The 25,779-nt window shown below is 51.0% G+C and overlaps 1 protein-coding gene across 1 annotated transcript; it reads right to left on the bottom strand.

Moving 5' to 3' along the window:
• Nucleotides 2,857–4,491, bottom strand: LOC110437267. Its single transcript, XM_021465652.1, has 2 exons — nt 3,588–4,491; nt 2,857–3,371 (listed from the first exon to the last, which is right to left on the bottom strand). The coding sequence occupies exons 1-2, from the start codon at nt 4,489–4,491 to the stop codon at nt 2,857–2,859; spliced, it is 1,419 nt and encodes a 472-aa protein (XP_021321327.1).

Below are 25,779 nucleotides of genomic sequence, written 5' to 3'. Positions count from 1 at the left end.
GAAAAGGAGTCGTCCTCGACTCTAACTCTTCTGATCCAAAGAGTTGTGCTAGGCCATCGGTTTGTAATGTTGTGATAACATCGCAATCTTCTTGTTCCATGATAGCAAGGTGTTTGAATCTATAATCATATAAACCAAGTAGTAGCCTTGAACGTGGAAACCTAAATGATATGGAATTATGTTTAGCTTTCACCTTGAGTGGATGCTTGAATGTTGATTGCCCTGGTATGGTCTCATCAACCACCAGCTGGTGGCCGAGAGTCGGAAGAGTCTGCATACATCTCGAACACACGTATGTCATGCGGAATCCCAGCGTTGAGCAAAACCTACACAGAAATGAAAGGAAAGCCGACCACATACCTGGTGCCTTGGGGCTCGCTCCTATCTTGAGCCTCTTGGCGCTCGAGGGCTAAGCCTGCTCCAGTTGCCTCTTCAACCTGAGCGAGGTGGACACAACGCGAACTAATTAGCGCCAACAACCAACAAACTAACGACGACGACGACGGTAAGGTCCAAGAATCTTACCCCACAGGAAGGATGCCCATCCTCCTAGTTCCACGACCGGCCAGGCTCAAGCCGCCGCGTGTTGGGGCCCCTGGTTGCACCGAGACGGGAGCAGACCTCGGCTCTACTCTCCTGTCCTGATGTTCCACAGGGTTTGTGCTTCTCTGACGCCCTCCTCCCTTGCTCATGGCTACCATGGCAGCGCGGCCCCGAGTCAGCGGCCCCATTCCAGAGGTCTTGACCCGATGGCCCGGACCGGACGCTTGGGGAGGTCATGGCGGCAGGTCGGCCTGACCCCAGGTAGTGGCAGGGGGCGTGTCGGCACGCGGGTGGCGAGGCAACGCCTCTCTCCGGCGACCCTCATGTTCCCCGCCTTGCGGTCCCCTAGGAGCCACCGTGCGCGATAAGGAAATGTTGGCTTGTGGAGGTAGTCCAGGCGGGCCACCATCCCCTCTGAATCCTCATCTTCATCATCGTCATCATCGTCGTCCTCATCAGGAGAGTCCTCTTCGGGCCTCCCCTCACGCCTCACCTAGGCCCGACGCTCCTCGAGCGCCTGCTGTTGGCATTTCTTAGCATCACTACTAAAGATAGACTATAAATCCATCATTAGCAATGGCACCAAAAATGTCAGGTGTTGGTATACCATAACTATCGTTATCTCAGAGAGATAACCCAAGGCCTTTAACGACGCCGGCCTTAGCAGTGCAGTCTGATAACAATAATTAGGAATGCCAGATTGGCCATCCTAACCATCCTTACTTACGATATGCAAAGTTGTAGCACGGCGCCCGATAAATGCATAGAGTTTACAATCTTAAGTAACGGTACTTAGGTACGCCAATCAATAGTTCATGAATATAAAGAATAAAACTGCAAGCGAACAGAACTATCATTGTAGCATTTCAACCCGTGAGTATTCAAGGGTTATTATATTTAATCCCGTAGGAGGGCGTAACAAATGCATCTAGCTTGGGTTGTAGCATGATTACTTATTGAGATGCATAGGTAGACATAGTCTAATCAGGGGTCATGGCAGGCTCTTAAAACATGGATAGTGGACACACTCATCGGGGCAACCTCAAGGAATAAAGAGAAAATAAGGAAATAAAAGAAATAAAAGAACAACTACTTGAGCTGGCATTGATCTTATATAACTATGCAAAGAATTGTTAATATAACATCTAATCAATATAACTAGAGTTTGAACTAAGTCTGAGGCTCTGGGGAGATCCCCGCAGCTGGACATCCAGCCGATAGGGACTTTACAGAACTCCGACCGGAATACCTGATCGTGGGGGAATACCAGGGATGATAGGGCTGTCACTACCCTGCCACCTACCCCTCTACCTAAAAGATACCCGTGCATCCGCTGATCTCCGCATACCCGAGCACCTCGCCTGTGTAATTGGAAATGCCTCCTAGCCTCCTGGGACCCCAACCCTTCGGATTGACAGGCTCGGCTAAGAGTGGCCATCACAGCCCAACAAACCGATACCCGAATCTTAGTCCTTTGTCTATTCATACTAATTCGATGAACGATGAAAAACAAGGATGAACGCATCAAGAACATGGCACAAGAAGTAAGAACTAGTTCATATACTATGAACAAGATATGAACACAACTATACTCTAATTCAATTGCATAATCATATAAATAAGAAAAGAACTTGCTCATGGAGGAGAACTGAATTGTATTCATACCAAGAAGCTCTAAGATCCTCCAAGGAGACAAGCTCTCCTTGCTAGCTTTGCCTTGCTCTACTATTGAATCTAAACTAAAGAACAAGTGTAGAAATGTGAGGTGTATTGCTCCAAATGATGGTGTGTGTGTTGAATGGTGTGGAGCCATCTATTTATAGCCCAACAAGGATGGTTCATGGTGATATAAATTTGGTAGGAGGTGAAACCATCCTATGCATGCCACCATGCAACCGCCTAAAAAAGGTGGGGCCGAGTTGCCGCCACGGGGGGTGCACCCGCACGAGGGTGCGGCCACACCACTGGTGGGCCCCCCTGGCCACCAGCTTCACATGGTCGGTTCGTCTCTGGGCCCTGATCCTTCTCGTGGTTACGGATGGATCCAGTTCAGTGTTTTGGAGGGCTTTTCCATTTATCTTTGATTTGTGCCTTTTCTGAATACGCTTTCTTGAAGTGCGCTTTCTCGTGTCTTTTGCGCCTTTCCACGTGTCATACCTGAAATTTATATTTGCAACAAAACTTGTGGAAAGGTTAGTTCAAAGCCCTACCATCTATTTATTTTATTTATTAAAACGATGTTTACAATTATAAGATAAAGGGTACCAACAACTCCCCCACACTTGGTCCTTTGCTCGTCCTAGAGTGAAGGGACTAAAGAGCAAATGGGTTCATCTTCCTTGTCAAAAGAATCTGCATACAGGTTATTCGTAGCTTCTTCTCGGGCAGCTCATTGAGTATAGCTGTGCTACATTCTTTTGTCATCTTGACAACTTCAGTGGACAGCAATGGTCGCTTCTTGTTGATGATGCCCTTGATGAACTTATAGTAGGACGGAATATGCAAGACATCCATCAACGGTACACTAACGTGCGTCTTTTCGACCATTTCCATGAAGCGGAGGAACTGTTCATTTCCGTCCTTCTTCTTCCTCCTTTCTCTTGTGGGAAAGGGTAGCATCATGGTGTCCCCATAGTTGTTTGGGGTCGGCTCGTCTTCCATGGATTTTTCTGATGGTTGAGCCGGCCCTTCTGCCTGTGTTTCCTCCTGTTGTCGTGGCGCCCTTCCTATCTTATGGTTAGGATGAGGGGGATCACGAGTGATCTTACCCCCTCTCATGGTCACCGCATTTACATTTTCCACAGAATCAGGAGAAACAATAGCTTTAGCTGTAGAAGCAAGCTAAGCTACTTTTAACTCGATCTTCTTATTAAAAGCTAGCTGATCTCTAACAGAAAGGGTCAGGCCATCAAGCTTTGTATTTATGTTGACAAACATTTGATCATTTTCAGAAAGCTTTTTAATAAGATTTTCATTGATTTTGGCCTGACCTAGCACAAGATCATTCACTGAAGGCTAGGAGGAATTAAAACTGGAGTAATTACCTTGGCGGTGGTTCTGGTTGTTCCACCCATTACCTTGCTGTTGTTGGCGTAACCTGTTGTTGATGAACGATGTGTCCTCCTGGGTTCCAGGGCAATTGATCCCCATGTGGCCAACATTCCCACATTCCTCACACATCATGCGTGAGTCGATGGCTTGGACAGTGCCGGTGGTAGGATCAGTGGCCTGTCCATCCAATCTCTTCATTAGTAGGTCTATTTTTGCAGCAAGCAGATCCGTCTCCTTCACGGTATGCATGCCTTTTTGTGTTTTGCGTCCCTCTCCCCAACTCTGGTTGGCTACCATCTTCTCAATTAATGTCGTAGCATTCTCGATGGTCAAGGAGAGGAATGCGCCTCCAGCAGCGGCATCGACGTGCCCCTTAGACATGGGCGTGAACCCCTCGTACAAATTTTGAAGCACGAGCCAATCTTCCATCCCATGGTGGGGGCAGGCCCGGATGTACTCTTGGAGCCTTTCCCAAGCCTCAGGAATGGATTCAAGTGAAGTCTGCTGGAAGTTTGATATCTTTCCCCTCAGAGCATTTGTTTTGCTCATGGGAAAAAAATTCGCGAGGAACGCCGTGGAACATTTGTCCCACGTGTTGACAGCTTCCTTGCTCTGGTAGAACCATTGCTTCGCCTTCCCCGAAAGGGAGAAGGGAAACAAGCGGAGCTTGACGCTTTCAAGTGCGACATCCTTGATGATGATGGTTTCGCACAGCTCAAGGAAGTTTTGTAGATACGCATTTACGTCCTCACTTGGCAAACCACAAAACTGGTTTGCCTGCACCATCGTGAGTAGGCCAGTGCGAAGCTCAAAGTTTCCATTCCCAGTGTTGACTACGGGCCCAATGGGCACGTTGGCAACACCGGGGGTGGAATAGTCGCGGAGTGACCTGGCCATGGTGATTGAAATGTGATGAGGACATCCCAACCAAGCATACTCCCTCTAATTCCACGCCAAGCTCTACACCGACTACGCCAGCACCAGCCCAAGCCATTGATGGAGCAATTACACGTAGCCGAGCCAAGAAGCTACAACAAGAGGTGAACGCGCTAATTTGTGAGAGTTCTATTAATGTTAATGATAATATTATACTACCGAAGTGTTCTACTTTGCTTGTGCTTAGGTATACACATGAGGAGAGAGGTGACCTGGACCGCAAGGATTGGAACAGCACGGTGCAGAACGGACCAGTTGAAAGAAGGGCAAATCGGATCAGTGCGGTGCAGAATGGACCAGTTGAAAGAAAAGATCATAACTTTCACTTCCGAGATGCTATGAAGGCCCATGAGCACTTGTTGGAAAGCTCTTCGAGTCTACGTTCTAATGCCACTGGTGCCGACCTGTTTGGTAATGCCAGTATAGCTGCCGACCTGTTTTAGTCGACACTGGTCATCGAGTCATCAGTCTGCATGAAGTTCAAGTTGCCGTGCAAAACTGTACCAATCTACAAGGTTTCGTGGTACATGCTGCACATGGAGTGAAAGCTTATCAAGTTAACTTTCTGTTGCAACAAACCGCATGTCATTTGGTCTTCCCAATAAAAAGTTATGGTCAGTTTATTAGAAACTGCTCTGGAGGCCAACAGTCACACGAAGCCACTTCGGGAATCCATTTCGAGGGGACCTTTCACATTGCCTTCACTCAGAAACTCTATTTCGTTTTCATATCTATCTAGCAGGGCTGTTGCTAGTATAAATACCCCCTAAGACTCATTGTAATTGGAGACTTATGATATTGAGAATACAAACCACTTTATTCAGCTGTGTGCTAACAAATTCAGAGAGAGATCTCTACCCCTTTGCTCTTGTGTTTTCCTTCGCAGAGATTACAGAAGTGGCCGCGTCATCGGCACCCAATCCGTGCTCCTTATCCTCGAGTTCAGGTTGCGTAGGTTGGTTCTTTGAGAGTGTGGTTGGGCGAATCCTTGGTTCGGGCTGCCGTATAGAGACGGTGGTTGGCTCCTTGTGCGTGTCGTCAGGTTGCACTAGTTATCTTCGCTGCTTGCAGCAAGTTATCAGCTGATCTTCAGCTAGTTATCCTACGTCGTGAAGATCGGGACAACGACATCACCAACTGGTATCAGAGCTCAAGTTTCCAAGGTAGGATTTTTACCCTTAGCTACATATATATATCTTGTTCGTCCTATCCACCAAAAAAGCCATAAAAAATTGCATTAGCCCTTTGTTTCAATCTGTTTTTCTTGTGAGTTTGGTTAAGTTTTAGTCCATTAGAGTTTTGTTTAGTTGCTGATCATCATATCCTTTCTGTGTCATTTGTGCCTCTTTTATATCTACAAATCCCTAAAGAAAATCTGAAACCGGTATCATCCTTCGCGTAAACTTTGAGCCTATCAAGTTAGAACGCTAATGGTTGTGTCTTGTTTCAAAAAAAAGTGTGTGTAAGTGTTATATCTGCTCTTGTTCTTAGTTATAAAAAACAAAGTATCAAAAAAAAGGAAAGTGAAAAAAATGAGAGTTGAGGAAGAAAAGTTATGAAAAAAGAGTAGAAAGTTCACTTTGTTTATGTGCTCAAGTTCTGAATTTTATATCAAGTCACACAATCAGTCATTATCCATCTTTGGTGCAAAATTTTGCTTGGGTTTGATTGCAACACTTGCATCCTAGGCATACTCCTTGTTTGCATCAAATCTGAAATATCTTTGCTCGTGTGTTTGATCTATTTACATCACTCATATCTTGTGGTCAGCACTAGGCATTGAACTTCTAGTTTGGATTGTGGTTTAACTTTACAATATCAAGAATTCAGACTGCATTCCTTGTGAAATATATCCCCACCAAGCTCCACAAATAACCCACCGTCATAGGAAAATACTGATCTTGGATTCTCCCAACCATCATTCTCGGTTACCACCTCGCATTGGCCGTTGTAATCTGCGGGGAACTCACATGAGCTTCGGTTGGTAAGAGAGGTGAGATTGTGAGATTCCACATATAATTCCCTATTCTACATATATTGTTGCTTTGCCTTCACTAATTTTTTACAGCAAGATGTATGAGCATCCGGAGATTGATGATTGTGTCACCATGGCACAATTCAATGAGATGAAACAAAGCATGGAGACGCTAACAAAACAATGTTCAAACACTCATGAACCGGTTGCAAATTCATCCTCATGATAATGCAAATGACAGTAACAATGAAGATGAAGTTGAAGAAAGCAACGGAGAAGCTGCTCGTCGTGCAAGGGAACGGCGTAGAGAGCGAGCTGCTGCCAATGCAAGAAGACCTCCTTTTCCACGACGTGATCATGGTGGTAGAGGTGCTGGTCATGGACATGGGAGAGGTATTGGATTGGAAGAAAGTGAAACTGAAGAAGAGGATGAACAGCCCCATTATGATGATCGTCGTCATCGAAGAAATCGTAGGTGTAATTAGCACGATGAAGAGAGGTTTGGCAAGTTAAAATTCACCATGCCCCAGTTTGGAGGAGGATCTGATCCTGAAGCATATCTTACATGGGAGTTGAAGGTGGATAAAATTTTTCGTGTGCATAATTATTCTGAGAGAAAGAAGGTTGCCATGGCTGCTCTTGAGTTTGATGGGTATGCTCTAATCTGGTGGGTGCAAATGTTGAATGAAAGAGAAGAAGCTGGTCAAGGTGATGTTCGTTCATGGGCTGAAATGAAGAGATAACTGAGAGCAAGATTTGTCCCCAAACATTATCGCCGTGATTTATTTGACAAGCTACATAATCTGAAGCAAGGAAGCCTCAGTGTTGATGAGTATTATAAAGAGATGGAGAAGGAGATGATTAGAGCCAATGTAATTGAAGATGAAGAGCAAACAATTGCAAGATTTATGTCAGAGCTGAATCGGAATATTCAGCGCATTGTTGAATTTTAGCAATATCGTAATCTTGTTGAATTGGTGCATCAAGCTAGAAAAGTTGAGCGGCAATTGCAGCAGGATATGAAGTCCACTAGAGGAGTATCTTTCAGCACAAAGAGTGCAGCAAGTGGAAGTAAATTTGCACCCAAAGGAAGTGGAAGTAAAGGTACATTTTCTAGATCAAACGGTGGTGCACGATCTAGCAACCTTGGTTCTTCTAGTAGCAAAGAGTTGGCTGCTCAAAATGAGAAATTCAAATCAGCAAACTCAGTGGGTTCTTCCAGCAAGAGTAGTGGAATTCAGTTCTTCAAGTGTGGTGGTCGTGGTCATGTTGCAAGAGAGTGTCCAAACGCTAGAACCATCATTGTGAATGATCAAGGGGAGTATGAATCTGCTAGTGAGGAAGAACAAGAAGATAGTGGAAGTGAGAGTAATCTTGAGAAGGACATCTGTGAATTTGAATCTGGTGCTGCTCTTGTTGTAACTCAGATTTTAAGTGTGCAAATGAGCGATGCTGAAAATGGACAGCGGCACAATCTTTTTCAGACTAGAGCTAAAGTGCAAGATAAGGTTGTCAAAGTGATCATTGATGGTGGCAGTTGCCACAATCTTGCAAGCAAAGAAATGGTTGAAAAGCTTGGGTTGAAGCTACTGAAACATCCATATCATGTGCAATGGCTTAATAATCCAGGTTCTATTAAGATTGCACAAAGAGTGAAAGTTCCATTCAAGATTGGTGAATATATTGATACTGTAGAGTGTGATGTGGCGCCTATGACAGTGTACCACATGCTGTTGGGAAGACCATGGCAATATGATCGATCGTCTCTACATTGTGGTAGAACCAATCAATACACCATCAAGTGGAAGAACAAGGAGTTGATTTTTAAACCCATGACACCGCAGCAAATCCTAGCTGAGCACTTGCAAAAGAGCTCCGAAGTGAGGAATGAGAGTGCAAAAGAAGGAGAGAAAAATAATTTGAGTGCCCTCCACAAATCAGTGAGTGAGAGCCACAAGCCAAACATGAGAGATGGCAGAAAAAGAGAGGGAGAGAAGTTCGTGATGATAGCCACCGAATCTGAAATGAGAGATGTGAGGAAAAACCCAGATCAAGTACTATTTGTACTTGTGTGCAAGGACACATTGCTTTCAGCTAATGACTTAACATCTATCCCTAGTGTTGTTGCACGTGTTTTGCAGGACTATGACGATGTTTTTCCAAAGGAAACACCTGCTGGACTTCCTCCTTTGCGCGGTATTGAACATCAAATTGATCTCATCCTTGGAGCTGCACTTCCAAACCGTCCGGCGTACCGCACCAATCCGTTAGAAACCAAGGAGATTCAAAGGCAAGTACAAGAACTTTTAGATAAAGGATATGTGCGAGAAAGTTTAAGTCCTTGTGCTGTTCCTGTGATTTTGGTGCCAAAGAAAGATGGTTCTTGGAGGATGTGCTAAGAAAAGAAAAAATATTTGCTAACCTTGAGAAGTGCACATTTTGTACAGATCAGGTTGTGTTTCTTGGTTTTGTTGTTTCAGGTTCAGGAATTCAGGTTGATGAATCAAAGGTGAACGCAATCAAGGATTGGCCAACTCCTGAAAATGTGAGTCAGGTGAGAAGTTTTCACGGACTTGCTGGTTTTTACAGGAGATTTGTGAGAGATTTCAGCACCATAGCTACTCCATTGAATGAGTTAACAAAGAAAGGTGTTGCCTTCCAATGGGGTGAACCACAAGAGAGAGCATTCCAAGAATTGAAGAAGAGGCTATCCGAAGCCCCCTTGCTGGTGTTACCGGATTTCACTAAAACCTTTGAGGTTGAATGGGATGCAAGTGGGATCGGAATCGGTGGTGTCCTAATGCAAAATGGATAGCCGGTTGCATACTTCAGTGAGAAGTTAGGAAGTGCGCAACTGAACTACTCGGTGTATGACAAAGAATTGTATGCTTTGGTAAGAGCTTGTCGAGGGTATCAACAAGGGGTACCCTCACCAATGCGTATAACGAGACCATCCGTACATAAAACTAGCTCCTCGATTCGACGCTCCGTCCGCACACACGCGCGGCCGTCGACGGCCGCAGCCTCGAAGACGGAAATAGCGTCGAGCGAATCGATCAGGGGTCGAGCGACAACTGCCGTCGAATACGGAAGCGGGCTCGAGCGAACCGAGAGGCGTCGAGCGCAACGACACTGTCCGCCGCCTGGCGCGCGCACGAGAGCCAGGGCATTTAATGCACCTGACGCTTCCCCACCTAACACATGGGTCACGGGAGGCGCGATAGGGAACAGGCTTCTGTCCCATCGTTCTTTTTGCAGCCTTCCCACCGGACGACCCAGGGCGTGTCAGGACGCGGGAAACAAGGATGGAACGTCTAATCGGGACCCCCTCGAGACACCCAAGGTCAGCGCTCCAGATATCGACACCTCGTACGGCGTCCGACCCTCGACTTCACCAGGCTCCTTCCTGGAGACGAGTCGGGGGTCGACTGACCACACCGTAACCGCTCCGCCGGATTTGCCGCCGAGCCATATAAGCGTGCATCTGCCAGACCAATCCAAGACGGCGCGCAGAGCAGAATGCAGGGGCACGCGTAATCATCACTAGGCTATCAAGATGGGATGGTTCGAGGCCATGCCGGTACGGAAGCCTCGAGTAGGTCAGCGCTCCATGCTGCTATCGACCCCTACTCTGACATCTATACATGTACCCTGAGTCACTCCTTGGAACTATAAAAGGAGGGACTCAGGAATAGATCAACACACACTCCATACCACGCTTGTATTCACCCCTGTACAAGCACTTCGGTGCAAGATAATACCAACTCTCTCCCCCCCGCTGGACGTAGGGCCTTCTCTTGCCCAAACCAGGATAAATCTCAGTGTCTTCTTGCATCACCATCTGGGAAAGGGAGCACGCATACAAATTTACTCGTTGGTGTGACCCCCGGTGGGGAAAACACCGACAGAGCTCTTGAGACTTGGCAACATTATTTATGGGCAAAAGAATTTGTTATTCATTCAGATCATGAGGCTTTGAAATATTTAAAGGGGCAAGCAAAACTGAATCGTAGACATGCCAAATGGGTTGAATTCATTGAAACTTTTCCATATGTTGTGAAATATAAGAAAGGTAAAGAAAACATTGTTGCTGATGCTTTGTCACGTAAAAATGTTTTGTTGAATCAACTAGATGTCAAGGTTCCAGGACTTGAAAGCATTAAAGAATTGTACCCTACTGATCATGAATTTTCAGAACCATATGCAAACTGTACAACTGGAAAAGGGTGGGAAAAATATCATATACATGATGGATTTTTGTTTCGAGCTAACAAATTGTGTGTACCCCACTGCTCTGTTAGGCTTTTGTTGCTACAGGAAACACATGCAGGTGGATTGATGGGTCACTTTGGATGGAGAAAGACATATGAGATGCTAGCTGATCACTTCTACTGGCCAAAGATGAGAAGAGACATCCAACGACTTGTGCAAAGATGCATCACATGTCACAAAGCTAAGTCAAAACTGAACCCTAATGGATTATATACTCCCTTGCCTGTTCCTAGTACCCCTTGGGAAGATATTAGCATGGATTTTGTTTTTGGTTTACCTAGGACAAAGAGGGGAATGGATTCAATTTTTGTTGTTGTTGATCGGTTCTCTAAAATGGCACATTTTATACCTTGTCATAAAAGCGATGATGCTTCCCACGTAGCCTCTCTATTTTTCAAGGATATTGTAAGATTACACGGCGTGCCCAAAACAATTGTTTCAGACCGTGACACCAAGTTCTTGAGCTACTCTTGGAAGACATTGTGGGCAAAGCTTGGAACAAGGCTGCTGTTTTCCACCACTTGTCATCCTCAAACGGATGGACAAACTGAAGTTGTGAATAGAACACTTTCTATGCTGCTACGAGCCTGCATAAAGAAGAACCTGAAGGAGTGGGAAGAGTGCTTGCCACATGTGGAATTCGCTTACAACAGGGCAGTACATTCTACAACTAATATGTGTCCTTTTGAAGTTGTGTATGGATTCAAACCCCTTGCTCCGATCAATTTGTTGCCTCTACCATTGCAGGAAAGGATTAACATGGAAGCATCCAAGCGTGCATCATATGTCAAGAAGATTCATGAGAAGACCAAAGAAGCAATCGAAAGAAGGTCCAAGTACTATGCTGATTGGGCAAACAAGCATCGAAAGAAGGTGATATTTGAGCCCGGAGATTTAGTGTGGGTACATCTTCGCAAAGACCACTTTCCTGAGAAGCGTAAATCCAAGTTGATGCCACGGGGAGATGGTCCATTCAGAGTGCTGTCCAGGATCAATGATAATGCCTACAAGATTGAGCTTCCTGAAGATTATGGTGTTAGCACAACCTTCAATGTTGCTGACTTGACACCATTCTTCGGATTAGAAGAATTAGAGTCGAGGTCGACTCCTTTTCAATAGGGGGAGGATGATGAGGACATCCCAACTAAGCATGCTCCCTCTAATTCCACGCCAACCTCTATACCGACTACGCCGGCACAAGCCCAAGCCATTGATGGAGCAATTACACGTAGCCGAGCCAAGAAGCTACAACAAGAGGTGAACGCGCTACTTTGTGAAAGTTCTATTAATGTTAATGATAATATTATACTACCTAAGTGTTCTACTTTGGTTGTGCTTAGGTATACACATGAGGAGGGAGGTGACCTGGACCGCAAAGATTGGAACAGCACGGTGCAGAACGGACCAGTTGAAAGAAGGGCAAATCGGATCAGTGCGGTGCAGAACGGACCAGTTGAAAGAAAAGATCATAACTTTCACTTCCGAGATGCTATGAAGGCCCATGAGCACTTGTTGGAAAGCTCTTCGAGTCTACTTTCTAATGCCACCGGTGCCGACCTGTTTGGTAATGCCAGTAAAGCCGCCGACCTGTTTTAGTCGACACTGGTCATCGAGTCATCAGCCTGCATGAAGTTCAAGTTGCCGTGCAAAACTGTACCAATCTACCAGGTTTCGTGGTACATGCTGCACATGGAGTGAAAGCTTATCACGTTAAATTTCTGTTGCAACAAACCGCACGTCATTTGGTCTTCCTAATAAAAAGTTATGGTCAGTTTATTGGAAACTGCTCTGGAGGCCAACAGTCACGCGAAGCCACTTTGGGAATCCATTTCGAGGGGACCTTTCACATTGCCTTCACTCAGAAACTCTATTTCGTTTTCATACCTATCTAGCAGGGCTGTTGCTAGTATAAATACACCCTAAGACTCATTGTAATCGGAGACTTATGATATTGAGAATACAAACCACTTTGTTCAGTTGTGTGCTAACAAATTCAGAGAGAGATCTCTACCCCTTTGCTCTTGTGTTTTCCTTCGCGGAGATTACAGAAGCGGCCGCGTCATCGGCACCTAATCCGTGCTCCTGATCCTCGATTTCAGGTTGCGTTGGTTCTTTGAGAGAGTGGTTGGGCGAATCCTTGGTTCAGGCTGCCATATAGAGACGGTGGTTGGCTCCTTGTGTGTGTCGTCAGGTTGCACTAGTTAGCTTCGCTGCTTGCAGCAAGTTATCGACTGATTTTCAGCTAGTTATCCTACGTCGTGAAGATCGGGACAACGACATCACCAAAATGGATGGTGAAGGGTGATTGGTTCGACTGTCGACGGCGTGGTAGAGGAAGAAACGGCACGAGTCCTTTTCTTTGTTAGGAGTGCCTCCGGATTGCTATTGAAGTTTGCCGGCAAGTTGAAACCGCTCATACACTATCCTGTTTTCATTCCAATAAAAAGTAGAAGAAAACAACAAAGATAGGCCTGCTTAAACTATGGCTACCAATGCTTGTTTTGTAATCAATGATAAATGCCAAAGCTAGATGTTTGCATTGTTCTTTGCCCTCCCCGGCAATGGCGCCAGAAATGCTTGTTGGCATTTCTTAGCGTCACAACTAAAGATAGACTATAAATCCATCATTAGCAATGGCACCAGAAATGTCGGGTGTTGGTATACCATAACTATCGTTACATCAGAGAGATAACCCAAAGCCTTTAACGGCGCCGACCTTAGCAGTGCACTCTGATAACAATAATTAGGAATGTCGGATTGGCCATCCTAACCATCCTTACTTACGATATGCAAAGCTGTAGCACGGTGCTAGATAAATGCATAGAGTTTACAATCTTAAGTAACGGTACTTAGGTACGCCAATCAATAGTTCATGAATATAAAGAATAAAACTGCAAGTGAAAAGAACTATCATTGCATTTCAACGTGTGAGTATTCAAGGGTTATCGTATTTAATCCTGTAGGAGGGCGTAACAAATGCATCTAGCTTGGGTTGTAGCATGATCAATTATTGAGATGCATAGGTAGACATAGTATAATCTGGGGTCACAGCGGGCTCTTAAAATATGGATAGTGGACACACTCATCGAGGCAACCTCAAGGAATAAAGAGAAAATAAGGAAATAAAAGAAATAAAGAACAACTACTTGAGCCTGCATTGATCTTATAGAACTATGCAAAGAATTGTTAGTAGAACATCAAATCAATATAACTAGAGTTAGAATACCAGGGATGATAGGGCTATCACTACCCTGCCACCTACCCCTCTACCCAAAAGATACCCATGCATACCCAAGCACCTCGCCCGTGTAGTTGGAATCACCTCCTAGCCTCCCGGGACCCCAACCCTTCGGATTGAGAGGCTCGGCTAAGAGTGGTCATCACAGCCCAATGAACCGTTACCCCAATCTTAATCCTTTGTCTATTCATACTAATTCGATGAACAATGAAGAACAAGGATGAACACATCAAGAACATAGCACAAGAACTAAGAACTAGTTCATATACTATGAAGAAGCTATGAACACAACTATAGTATAATTCAATTGCATAATCACATAAATAAGATAAGTGTCGGTGTTTTCCCCACGGGGGGTCACACCAACGAGTGAATTTGTATGCGTGCTCCCTTTCCCAGATGGTGATGCAAGAAGACACAAAGATTTATCCTGGTTCAGGCAAGAGAAGGCCCTACGTCCAGCGGGGGAGGGAGGTTTGTATTATCTTGCACCTAAGTGCTTGTACAGGGGCGAATACAAGCGTGGTATGGAGCGTGTGTGTGTGTGTGCTACTGCGTATGTGTGAAGTATCGCGTGGTGATGTCTCTTGTGTTCTATTCCTGAGTCCCTCCTTTTATAGTTCCAAGGAGAGACCCAGGGTACATGTATAGGCGTCAGAATAGGCGTTGATAGCAGTATGGAGCGCTGACCTACTCGAGGCTTCCGTACCGGCATAGCCTCGAGCCGTCCCGTCTTAATAGCCTGGTGATGATTACGCGTGCCCCTGCATTCTGCTCTGCGCGCCGTCTTGTACTGGTTCAACGGTCGCATGCTCGTACGGTTTGGCGGCATATCCGGCGGAGTGGTTGCGGCGTGACCAGTCGACGTCCGACCGTCCCCAGGAAGGAACCATGTTAAGTCGAGGGTCGGACGCCGTACGACGTCCTGATGTCGGAGCGCTGACCTTGGCTACCTCGAGGGGGTCTTGATTAGACGTGCCATCTCTGTTTCCCATGTCCTGACACGCCCTGGGCCGTTTTAGTGGGGAAGGCTGCAAAAAGAACGACGGGACGAGTGCCTATTACGCTTCTCGTGACTGGCGTGTTAGGTGGGAAAGCGGCAGACGCATTTAATGCCCCGGCTCTCGTGCGCGCGTCAGACGGCGGACAGTGTCCTTGCGCTCGACGCTTCCTGGTTCGCTCGAGCCTCTTTCCGTATTCGACGGTAGTCAGTACCCGACCCTTGAGTGGTTCGCTCGACGCTACTTCCGTCTTCGAGGTTGCAACCGTCGATTGCTGCGCGTATGTATGAGCAGAGCGTCGAGTTGAGGTTCTCGGCTTGCGTATGGATAGTTTCGTTACATGCTTCGTTGAGGGTACCCCTTATTGATACCCTCGACAGTAGCCCCCTAGTTTCCATTTGAGCGCTGGCGCTCGAGTGGAGGCTTTGTTTTGCGGTCGAATTTCCGTGGGGGCGCGCGAGCGACCCCGCGGGGGTAGCCCCCGAGCCCTCGGAGGAGTTTTTGACTCCTTCGAGGGTTATATTGTCTAATTCGTAGAAGCGCTTTCGACACCAGTGGTGGAGGGTTCCGATGGGCTCGTTTTGCCCGGGGGTTTCGACGTACTCTCGATAGAGCGAGCGTTTCCTACCCCAGATTGAGTTCCTAGCGGGTAATCCAAGTGAGAACCTGTGCCCCTTTCGAGGGGGTCAGCTGTAGCTCAGAGGCGTTCTCATAAAGCAGGGTCGACGTAGTCGGGGATACCGGTCTCATTCGATAGAGTCCGGCGGCTCGATGCCTCCCGTCGGGGGGATTCCTCTCGACTGTCTCGACCCTACCTTGGACATCGCCAGCGAGTCATCGAGGCGGGCCTCGATCTTCGACCGCTCGCTGGGGATCCCTGACTCCGGTGCTCGAGATCGGCTGTCGAACCCTTTCGGTGGGCCAGCCCGCGACCTCTCGAGGCTTTCGCGTGTACGCCCCTTGGCTTACAAAGGAAGGAAGTGGAGGTGGCGGTTCGCCTTTTTGCCCGTTGGGCGCGCCTTTTCAGGTGGGTGACGTTACGACACTGTGTCGGCGTGGAATTCGGAGCGTCCCGCCTGCGAGGGGAAAGAGACGGTTAGGTGGCGCATTTATTGGGTGACGTTACCTTATTTTTAGGATCTGTCCGTTGGCGGATCGTGGCTTATAAATACGTCACAGCACCGCCGCCATTCTTTCTTCCGTCTCCCGTCTTCACTATTGCCTTAGCCTTCTTGCCGTCTTAGCTCTCTCGCCGTCTCACGCGCACACGCCCCCTCGAGCAGTAGCGGATCCACCGTCCCTCCAGCCGAGATGCCTGTAAGACTCGTCGCCACCGACGACTGGCGCTCGTCGTCGATGACGGAGCGCCGGTTGTTAGAGCTTGAGAAAGAGGGACTGCTGCGCCGCCGTACCTCGCTATCGTCGCCAGAGTGGATCGCGCCGCCGGCGAGTCAGAGGGAGCCCCAGCCGCCCGAGGGCTACATGGTGTCGTTCGCCAAGTTCCACCGCCACGGCCTGGGCGCGCCCCCGAGCCGCTTCATGCGGGCCCTCTGCTTCCACTATGGGGTGGAGCTCCAGCACTTCTCCCCTAACACCATCACCGTCGCGGCGGTCTTCGCCGCCGTGTGTGAGGGCTATTTGGGGATGATGCCGCACTGGGAGCTGTGGCTCCACCTCTACAGGGGTGAGCTTTTCCACGCCCCCACCGGAACCACGGGCGTGAGGAAGCCCGTGCGGGCAGGATGCCTCAACCTTGTGCAGAAGACGGGGAAGACGGACAGGCCACGGGAGTACATCCCGGTAGGGTTATCGACCAACCACGCCGGCTGGGACTCCCAGTGGTTTTACCTACGGAACGACGACAACCTCCTGCCTTCCTACTCAGGTCGTCTGATCATGGAGCGTCCAGCGGACTGGACATACGGCGTCGTCCAAGCTCATCAATCTCGGCTCGACCCCCTCCTCGACGCCATGAAGAGGCTGCGCTCGGAGGGCTTGACCGCCGCCCTCGTCCTCTCGGCCGTCCATCACCACAGAGTTCTCCCTTGATGTCTCGGCCACTGAGGATGGATGAGATGGGCCCTGGCGTCTCATCTCGGGACCTCGAGGCGTGCCGGATGTCCAACGAGGCTCCGGCGGATGACGAAGTCGCGGCCCGAGTCAGGGCTGCAATTGCCGGTGATTTTCAGCCGGAGCATGTTAACGGCTTCCCCATGAGGCCAGACGCTGGCTCGATCGATCTGGTATGTTTTCTCCATGCGCGCAGCCTCGATTCTAGGTTTCTTTTCTTCCCCTCTCTTTTTCTTTTCTAAGTCTGCCTTTATTTCGACAGGGACGGATTGACGTCCGGTCCTCGAGGCCTCCGGTAAAGGAGGACGAGGTCGATCGCGACAAACGGCGCCAATCCGCCGAAAAGCTAAAGTCCGCCAAGGACTCTGCCAAGAAGGGGGAGAAGAAGAAGAACCTCGACCGTCAAGCGTTAGAGGCGCGTCGAGCCAAATCCAGGCAGAGGGGGGAGCCTGAGGAAGAATCCCCAACGACGATGATGACGACGACGACGACAGCGACGATTCCGAGGGGGTGGCGTCACGCCTTGACCGAATCCTCGAGGGTCCACCTCGAGGCGATGTCGACGCTCCTCGGACGGAAGTTCCGACGGGGGGTCGAGGCGGATCCCACCGTCCGCGCGCCGACACCCCTCCTGCGCCCGCGGCTGGTCAGGTCGCCCCGCGCCCTCCTCCCGTGCCCAAGATGGGTGGCCACGCTAGGTCCCAGGCGACGGGGCCACTGACTCGTGGTCGCGCCGCGGCCTCCGACAAAGGAGAGGCCGGTCGCAGGAGCGCCAGTCCTGGCGCCCGCCAGGCGGGAACTGACGTGCCTGGGCCAGCGCCTGCCCTCGAGGGGTCTGGAGCCCCGACGCGGGGTGGCTCGAGGCCCTTCGGTCGGGGCGGCGGGAGGCGAGCTGTTCTCCCTGTGGGGTAAGCTTTTTCGATGTTGTGGCTTTTGTTTTCTGCCTTTCCTCATATGCTGATCTTTTTCGTGCCCATTTCTTTCTTTTCTCAGGCTAAAGCGGACCCTCGAGCAGGCCCAGCCGTCCATGGCGAAGAGGCTCAAAGCGGGTGCCGCCTCCAAGGAGCCAGGTTTGTGGCTTACTTTTGGGATTTGTGATGCTCTTGCGTTAACCATCGTAGTAACCGGCCTTTATTCTTTATTTTGTAGGCTCCTCCGACTTCCAACCTCCAGTAGGCGCTGAGAGTGCTCGGCCTCGTTCCGAGCCTACCCCGTCGCTGCAGGCGTGTGGTGAGGCGCCCCAGACGCGAGTGCCGGAGGGAGCCCCCGAGCCTCCTCGATTGGGGGTCGAGGGGGAACCTATCACCATCAGTGATACGTCTGATGGTAACGAAACGCCTGGAGGCACCCGCCCTATGGAGGAGGAAGCGTCGACCTCTCACGTCGCGGGACCGATTCCCAGGCCCGCCGGCCTCCGCACCCTCGAGGAGCAGAAGAAGAAGAGGGAGGAAGATGAAGAACGGGAGCGTGAGGCGGCGCGGCAGCCACAGGAGCAGGGCCGCGGGTGAGAGCCGCAGGAGCATGAGGCGCAACAACAGCAACAGCAGCAGCAACTGCAGCAGCAGCAGCAACAGCAGCAGCAGGGGGGCCAAGAGGAGGGACTGCTCGAGCCCCCGCCCCATGTTCCGGTCCAGCCAGTACCGCCGGAGCCGCAAGGGCCCGGCGAGCAGGAAGAGGATCTGCCAGTGTACGGCCCCCCGACCCCAGCGTGGCTCCTCCCGGGGGCACCTGCCGCGATCCGGGCGGAGCCGGGGCGAGCGGATGGAGTGGTGGCGCTCGCCTGCATGATGCGCACCCCCACCGACCCCGAGTCCGAGATCAAGAAGACAATCTATGGCATGGACGGGATCGCCCCAGGGTTCCTCCGGGAGCGTCGGGCATGGGAGGACCGCTTTCCCTCCGAGGAGGATGAGATCGGGACGTCGGGGACCAAGGACGGAACCTGGAAGACGGTGGACGACGACGGGCGGTTCCCATGCCTTGTCGACCTGTTCCTGCGCCATGGGGGCTTCCTCGAGACCGTCGAGGACCTCATCCGTGGCGTCAAGGCACGGGCCGACCGGGAGATGGAGCACTGGTGCCCCGATCGGATCCGCATCCAGGCTTCCCACGACCCGTCCGAGCCTAACATCTTCCTGGACGATAGGAAGGAGGCGGAGAAGTGGGAACACGTCGAGGAGCTCCGCCTTTGGATGAAGCATGTGGTGGGGCTCCTCGCAGACGTTATCAACAACGGGCTCGGGCCGGCTTATTTCGTAAGTGTTTTTCGATCTTCAATCCTCATGGAGCCTTTCGGTTTTGTGCTCTAACCGTTCGATCCTTGGTTCGCAGGATATGAAAGAGACCTCCCGCATCAAGTCTAGTTTCATTCATGCCGCGAGAGGTGGCTGGGAGCAGCTCCCCCTCCTTAAGGATCAACTCCTCGAGTCGCAGGAGAAACTCCTCAAGGCTTATAAAGAGCTCATAGCGCTCGGGGAGGAGAAGAAGGCGAAGGAGGCTGCTTTGGCTGAGGCTCGGGAGGCCTCGAGGAAGGCGGAGGAGGAGGCGACGCTGCTGCGGGAGCGGGCTCTGACGGTCGAGGAGGCCGCATCTAGAGCCCGGGAGGAGGCCCTGTCCTTCAAGGGCGTCATCGCGGACCTGGACAAGGAGAAGGGCCTTCTCAAGACCGACCTGGACTCCCTCCGGGAGTCCTTCCAAAAGATGAAGGTGGAGCACGTGAGCGGCGAGATCGCCAGGAGCGCCGTGGAGGAAGCCAAGAGGAAGGCCCTCGAAGATCTCGAGGCGGAGCGGGCTCAATCCCGCAGGCTCTCTGACGACGTCGAACGTCTGAAGGGAGAGCTGCTGGAGAAGAGTGGGGCCATTGCTCAGGCTGCCAAGGTGATCGAAGATCTCCGCGTTGCCAACACCGAGCTGGCCCGTTCCAACAGAGAGATTGAGAGGGCCAACACCAGATTAGTCGGTGAGAACACGGCCCTGGAGGAGAGCATCAGAGGTATGTTTCCTTTGTCGAATTTCTTTTTCGAGGTGTGCTTGAGTTTTTCCTAAAGCCTCCTTGTATTGGCATTTACAGGGCTCAAGGACGAACTCCTAGCCGCCCAGGCCGAGGCCCGTAATGCTAAGGCCCAGCTCGAGGCGGAGGTCGCTTTGAACCGTCGCGTGCGGACGGCGATAAGCGACCTCTCGACCTCGTGGGAGGTCGAGCCTATGGACGAATCGAGGGAGGGAGCTCGAGGCGACGCACTGGTCGACCAGCTGTGCTACTTGGGCGCGACGCTGAGAGACCGAGTGCGGGACGCCCTCCACATCGGGGTGAAGCGGGCGATGGCAGTTGTCTGCTCGGGCTTCTCTTATGACATGGAGGTGGTGTCCCACGGCTTCGTCACCGACATCTCCAAGACCGACGCGGAGAATGAAGAGAGGCTCCACGCCTTGATCGACGACGCGGAGGCTCCTGGAGAGAGGCTGGCCAAGCTTTTTGAGCCTGAGGTGCTTCCTCCTGAAGCTGGCTCGGGCGGAGGCGAGGGTGGTGAGGATCGTACCGCGGACTGAGGCCTGCGAGCCTGCTCAGGGCGCCTGGGGCCCCTGGTATGATACTTTATTAATTCTGCTGTTAGGTGATACAGTATCTTTTTGTAATTGTTAAATGCTTATTTGTCTTACCGCTCGAGGTTCTTTTGTTTCTCTTTGTTCCTATGTTTGTATCCCTTGCTCGATTTTTCGTCAAAAACAACCTCGATCACCTCAAGGGTGAGGAAGTGAGTAGAGTTTTCGTAGCCTGGGAGCGTGGGAGTTCTCCGGCTCGTTATCCCTCGGCCTTTGAGGTGCTCGAGGCGCCTTTGCTACTCGAACCGTGCAAGGTTTACTAAGTAAGAAAAGAAAATTTCTTGGCTTTTTCGACGCTTGGGGAGGGGGGTCGTCCCCCTGGTAGCCCCCGAGGGGGTGTTGACTATGATGGGTCATAGTCGGCATCCCCTTCTAACGTCGAGATTATGACTTGTAAATCTTTTGGCGCAAAAAGAAGTTGCTCGAGGGAAAGACTTTATTTATTCATTCATTCGTTTACAAAGTCTTGGTACAAAATGTACGTAGGAACATAAGTTTAGAACTTCTAGGGGTAGAATCGACATAGCTGTTCGATGTTCCATGCATTGGTGAAGACTGCCCCCTTCTCGTCCGCCGACTTGTACGTTCCCGGCTTCAGGACCTCGGCCACCACATACGGGCCTTCCCAAGGTGGAGTCAGCTTGTGGCGTCCTTGATTGCTTTGCCGGCGTCGTAGGACAAGGTCGCCCACGTTGAGGTCCCTCTTGCGCACGTGCTTGTCGTGGTAGAGTCGAAGTTTCTGCTGATATCTGGCGGAGTTGAGGAGGGCCATGTCTCGAGCCTCCTCGAGTTGGTCTACCGCATTTTCTTGAGTCTCCTTATTGGATTGCTCATTGTATGCCTTGAGTCGAGGTGACCCATACTCGAGGTCTGTGGGGAGGACAGCCTCGGAGCCGTAGACCATGAAGAATGGGGTGTACTTTGTGGCCCTGCTTGGTGTTGTCCTTAGACTCCATAGGACCGAGGAAAGCTCCTCGACCCATTTCTTGCCGAATTTCTTCAAACGATTGTAGATTCTTGGCTTGAGTCCTTGCAAAATCATGCCGTTGGCACGCTCGACCTGCCCATTAGTTCGAGGGTGGGCGACTGCAGACTAGTTCACACGGATGTGATGCTGATCGCAGAAGTCCAAGAACTTTTTGCCGATGAACTGAGTGCCGTTGTCGGTGATGACGATGTTGGGAATCCCAAATCGATGGATTATGTCGGTGAAGAAAAGGACGGCCTGCTCGGAGCGGATGTTGGTGATGGGTCGAGCCTCGATCCATTTGGAGAATTTGTCAATGGCCACCAGCAAGTGGGTGTACCCTCCTTTCGCCTTTTGTAGAGGTCCTACTAAATCGAGCCCCCACACCGCAAACGGCCAGGTGATGGGGATCATCTGAAGAGCGTGGGCGGGTAGGTGCGTCTGCTTGGCGTAGAACTGGCACCCGTGACACGAGCGTACGAGCTCGATGGCATCTGCCACGGCCGTCGGCCAGTAGAAACCTTGTCGAAAAGCGTTTCCTACGAGGGTCCGTGGAGCAGCATGGTGGCCGCAAGCCCCCGAGTGTAGGTCCTCGAGGAGTTTTCGGCCTTCTTCCACGGTGATGCAACGCTGTAAGACCCCCGTCGGGCTTCGTCGATATAGCTCATTGTCTTTGCCATAGATCACATATGACTTGGCCCGTCGAGCGATACGACGGGCCTCTGACCGGTCTTCTGGCAGTTCGCCGCGGATTAGGCAGTCGAGGTATGGTGTGCGCCAGTCGAATGGTCGACCAGGCTGTCGTTCTACCTCCATCACTTCAGCCGCCATCAAGAGTGTGTCGATGGTGTTGGTTGGCTGGGCGGGAGCAGCGTCGATGCCAGTCCCCGAGCCTAAGTCGACGGATGGCTCGTGGAGATCTCTCGAGAACGCGTCAGGCGGCACCGTGCCTCGAGTTGATGCGATCTTGGCGAGTTCGTCGGCTGCCTCGTTGTAGCGTCGGGCGACATGGACAAGCTCGAGACCATGGAATTTGTCTTCGAGTCGACGGACTTCTTTGCAGTACGCCTCCATTTTCGGGTCATGGCAGCTCGAGGTTTTCATTACTTGGTCGATGATGAGTTGGGAGTCACCTCGGACGTCGAGGCGTCGGACTCCTAACTCGATGGCAATCTTGAGACCATTGACGAGGGCCTCGTATTCTGCGACATTGTTAGACGCGGCAAAATGAATCCTGATTACATACCTCATGTGGACGCCCAAGGGTGAGATGAACAGCATGCCAGCCCCGGCCCCTGTTTTCATGAGTGACCCATCAAAATACATCGTCCGCAGCTCCACCTAGACCTGAGTCGGGGGAAGCTGGGAGTCTGTCCATTCCGCGACGAAGTCTACCAGGGCCTGCGATTTGATGGCCTTGCGAGGCGCGTAAGTGAGAGTCTCACTCATGAGCTCGACCGACCATTTTGCTATTCTTCCCGTGGCTTCTTTGCTCTAGATTATTTCGCCTAAGGGGAAAGACGAGACCACCGTGATGGGGTGGCCAAGAAAGTATTGTTGCAGCTTACGGCGGGCAAGGATTACAGCATAGATCAGCTTCTGGATTTGGGGATAACGTGCCTTGTTATCTGAAAGCACCTCGCTGACGAAATAGACTGGCCTCTGGACTGGTAGCGCATGTCACTCCTCCTGCCTTTCGACCACCACCGCTGCGCTGACGACCTGGGTCGTCGACGCAACACAGAGGAGCAGCGGTTCTGCAGGTTGAGGTGGGACCAGGACTGGTGCTGAGGTCAGCGTCTTCTTCAGCTTTTCGAGCGCTTCCTCAGCCTCGGGGGTCCAAGAAAAACGCTCGACCTTCTTTAGAAGTCGATACAATGGTAACGCCTTTTCTCCTAGTCTCGAGATGAAACGGCTTAGAGCCGCCAGGCATCCCGCAGTAGAATCGATAATCTGGTCAATACGTGGTAATGGAAAAGGAACTTTCGGACATGCTTTATTTAGACTTGTATAATCGACACACATCCTCATTTTCCCATTCTTTTTCTTAACTAATACAGGGTTTGCTAACCAGTCGGGATGATGAACCTCCTTGATGAATCCGGCCGTCAAAAGCTTGTGGACCTCCTCGCCAATGATCCTGCGCTTCTCCTCGTCGAATCGGCGCAACCGTTGCTTCACTGGCTTAGAACCGGCTCGAATCTCCAAGGAGTGCTCGGCGACTTCCCTCGGTATGCCTGGCATGTCCGAGGGACTCCATGCAAACATGTCGGCGTTCGCACGGAGAAAGTCGACGAGCACAGCTTCCTATTTGGGGTCGAGGTCAGCGCTGATCGTCAGCACCTTGCCGTCGGAGTTGTTGGGGTCGAGCGGGATCTTCTTGGTTCCTTCCGCAGGCTCGAAGTTGCCTGCGTGGCGCTTGGGCTCTGGAGCCTCAGCGGCCAGGGCCTCGAGTTTTGCGACGAGCTCGGTGGAGCTCTCGACCGCTTCCCCGTACTCGACGCACTCGACGTCGCACTCGTAAGCTTGCTCGAAGGAAGAGCTAATGGTGATGACGCCTTTGGGTCCAGGCATCTTTAGCTTCAAATAGGTGTAGTTGGGTATGGCCATGAACTTGGCGTAGCCCGGGCGCCCGATGATGGCGTGGTACGTGCCTCAGAACCCGACCACCTCAAAGGTGAGGGTCTCCTTCCTGAAGTTGGCTGCTGTGCCAAAGCAGACCGGTATGTCGATTCGACCTACTGGTAGCGCCTTTTTCCCTAGCACGACGCCATGGAAACCGCCGGCGCTCGGCTGGAGCCGTCCCCTATCGATGCCGAGGAGATCGAGAGTCTCGAGGTACATGATGTTGAGACTGCCGCCTCCGTCCATTAGCACCTTGGAGAGCCGGGTGTTGATGATGATAGGGTCGACGACGAGCGGGTAGACGCCTGGGGCGACTACCTTGTCAGGGTGGTCCTCTCGATCGAAGGTAATGGGGGTGCTCGACCAGTTGAGGTACTGGGGCACCGCCATTCTTGCCGCGAAGACCTCACGGCGTTCCCTTTTGCGCTGCCTCGTGGTCAACTGTGTCGAAGGCCCACCATAGATCATGTAGCAGTCGTGGACGGCGGGGAAGCCATCGTCGTCCTTGCTGCCCTCTTTGTCACCGCCCTTCTCCTTCTTCGAGTCGTCACGCTCATCCCTTTTGAATCCCAGACCGTCGAAATGCCTTTTCAGCATTCGACAATCCTTGAGCTTGTGGTTGGCGCCTCCCTTATGGTAAGGGCATGGCTCCTCGAGCATCTTGTCAAAAATTCCTCCGTCGGGGGGGCCTCTAGGCTTCTTCAGCTCCATGGCAGCGACGAGATCGTCGTCGAAGCTCTCCCACTTGTACTGCCGTGCTTTCTGCTTCTTTTTATTCTTCTTGAGGCCCCAACTGGGGGTTCCATCTTCATCGGCAGGCTGCTTGCCTTTCCCCCCTTCATAGCTGAAGAAGGCGCCAACTACCTCCTCCCCTGCCGCGTAGTTTGCCACTACGTCCATCAGCTAATCGACGGTCTGAGGGCGATTTCGGCCCAGTTCCCGCACTAAGTCTCGACTGGTGGTACCAGAGACGAAAGCCAGGATGACGTCATGGTCGGGGATGTGCGGCAGCTCAGTGCGCTGCTTCGAGAAGCGTCGAGCGTACTCTCGAAGAGTTTCTCCTGACTTCTATTTGCACTTGCTGAGGTCCCACGAGTTCCCGGGCCGTATGTACGTCCCTTTGAAATTACCCTCAAAAAACCTGACCAGATCAAACCAGTTGTGGATCTGATCAGCGGGAAGTTCCTCGAGCCATCGACGGGTGGTGTCGGAGAGGAAGAGCGGTAGCTGCCTGATGATGGCTCGATCGTCCCCTCGAGCTCCCCCCAACTGACAGGCCAACCTAAAATCAGCTAACCACAATTCTGGTTTGGTTTCGCCGTTGTATTTCGCGATGCTGGTCGGGGGTCGGAACGGACTGGGCAGGGGCGTGCTGCGGATCGCCCTACTGAACACTCGTGGGCCCAGTGGCTCGGGGGCCACCCGATCTTCGTCGCTGTCGTACCTCCCACCGCGATGTGTGCTGTAACCGCGTTCTTCCGCGTCTCCGTGCCGACGG

The sequence above is a fragment of the Sorghum bicolor genome, chromosome 7, assembly GCF_000003195.3.
Source record: "Sorghum bicolor cultivar BTx623 chromosome 7, Sorghum_bicolor_NCBIv3, whole genome shotgun sequence".
NCBI lineage: Eukaryota > Viridiplantae > Streptophyta > Magnoliopsida > Poales > Poaceae > Sorghum > Sorghum bicolor.
The sequence above is the reverse complement of the archived record's forward strand: the minus strand, read 5'-3'. Positions and strand labels throughout refer to the sequence as shown.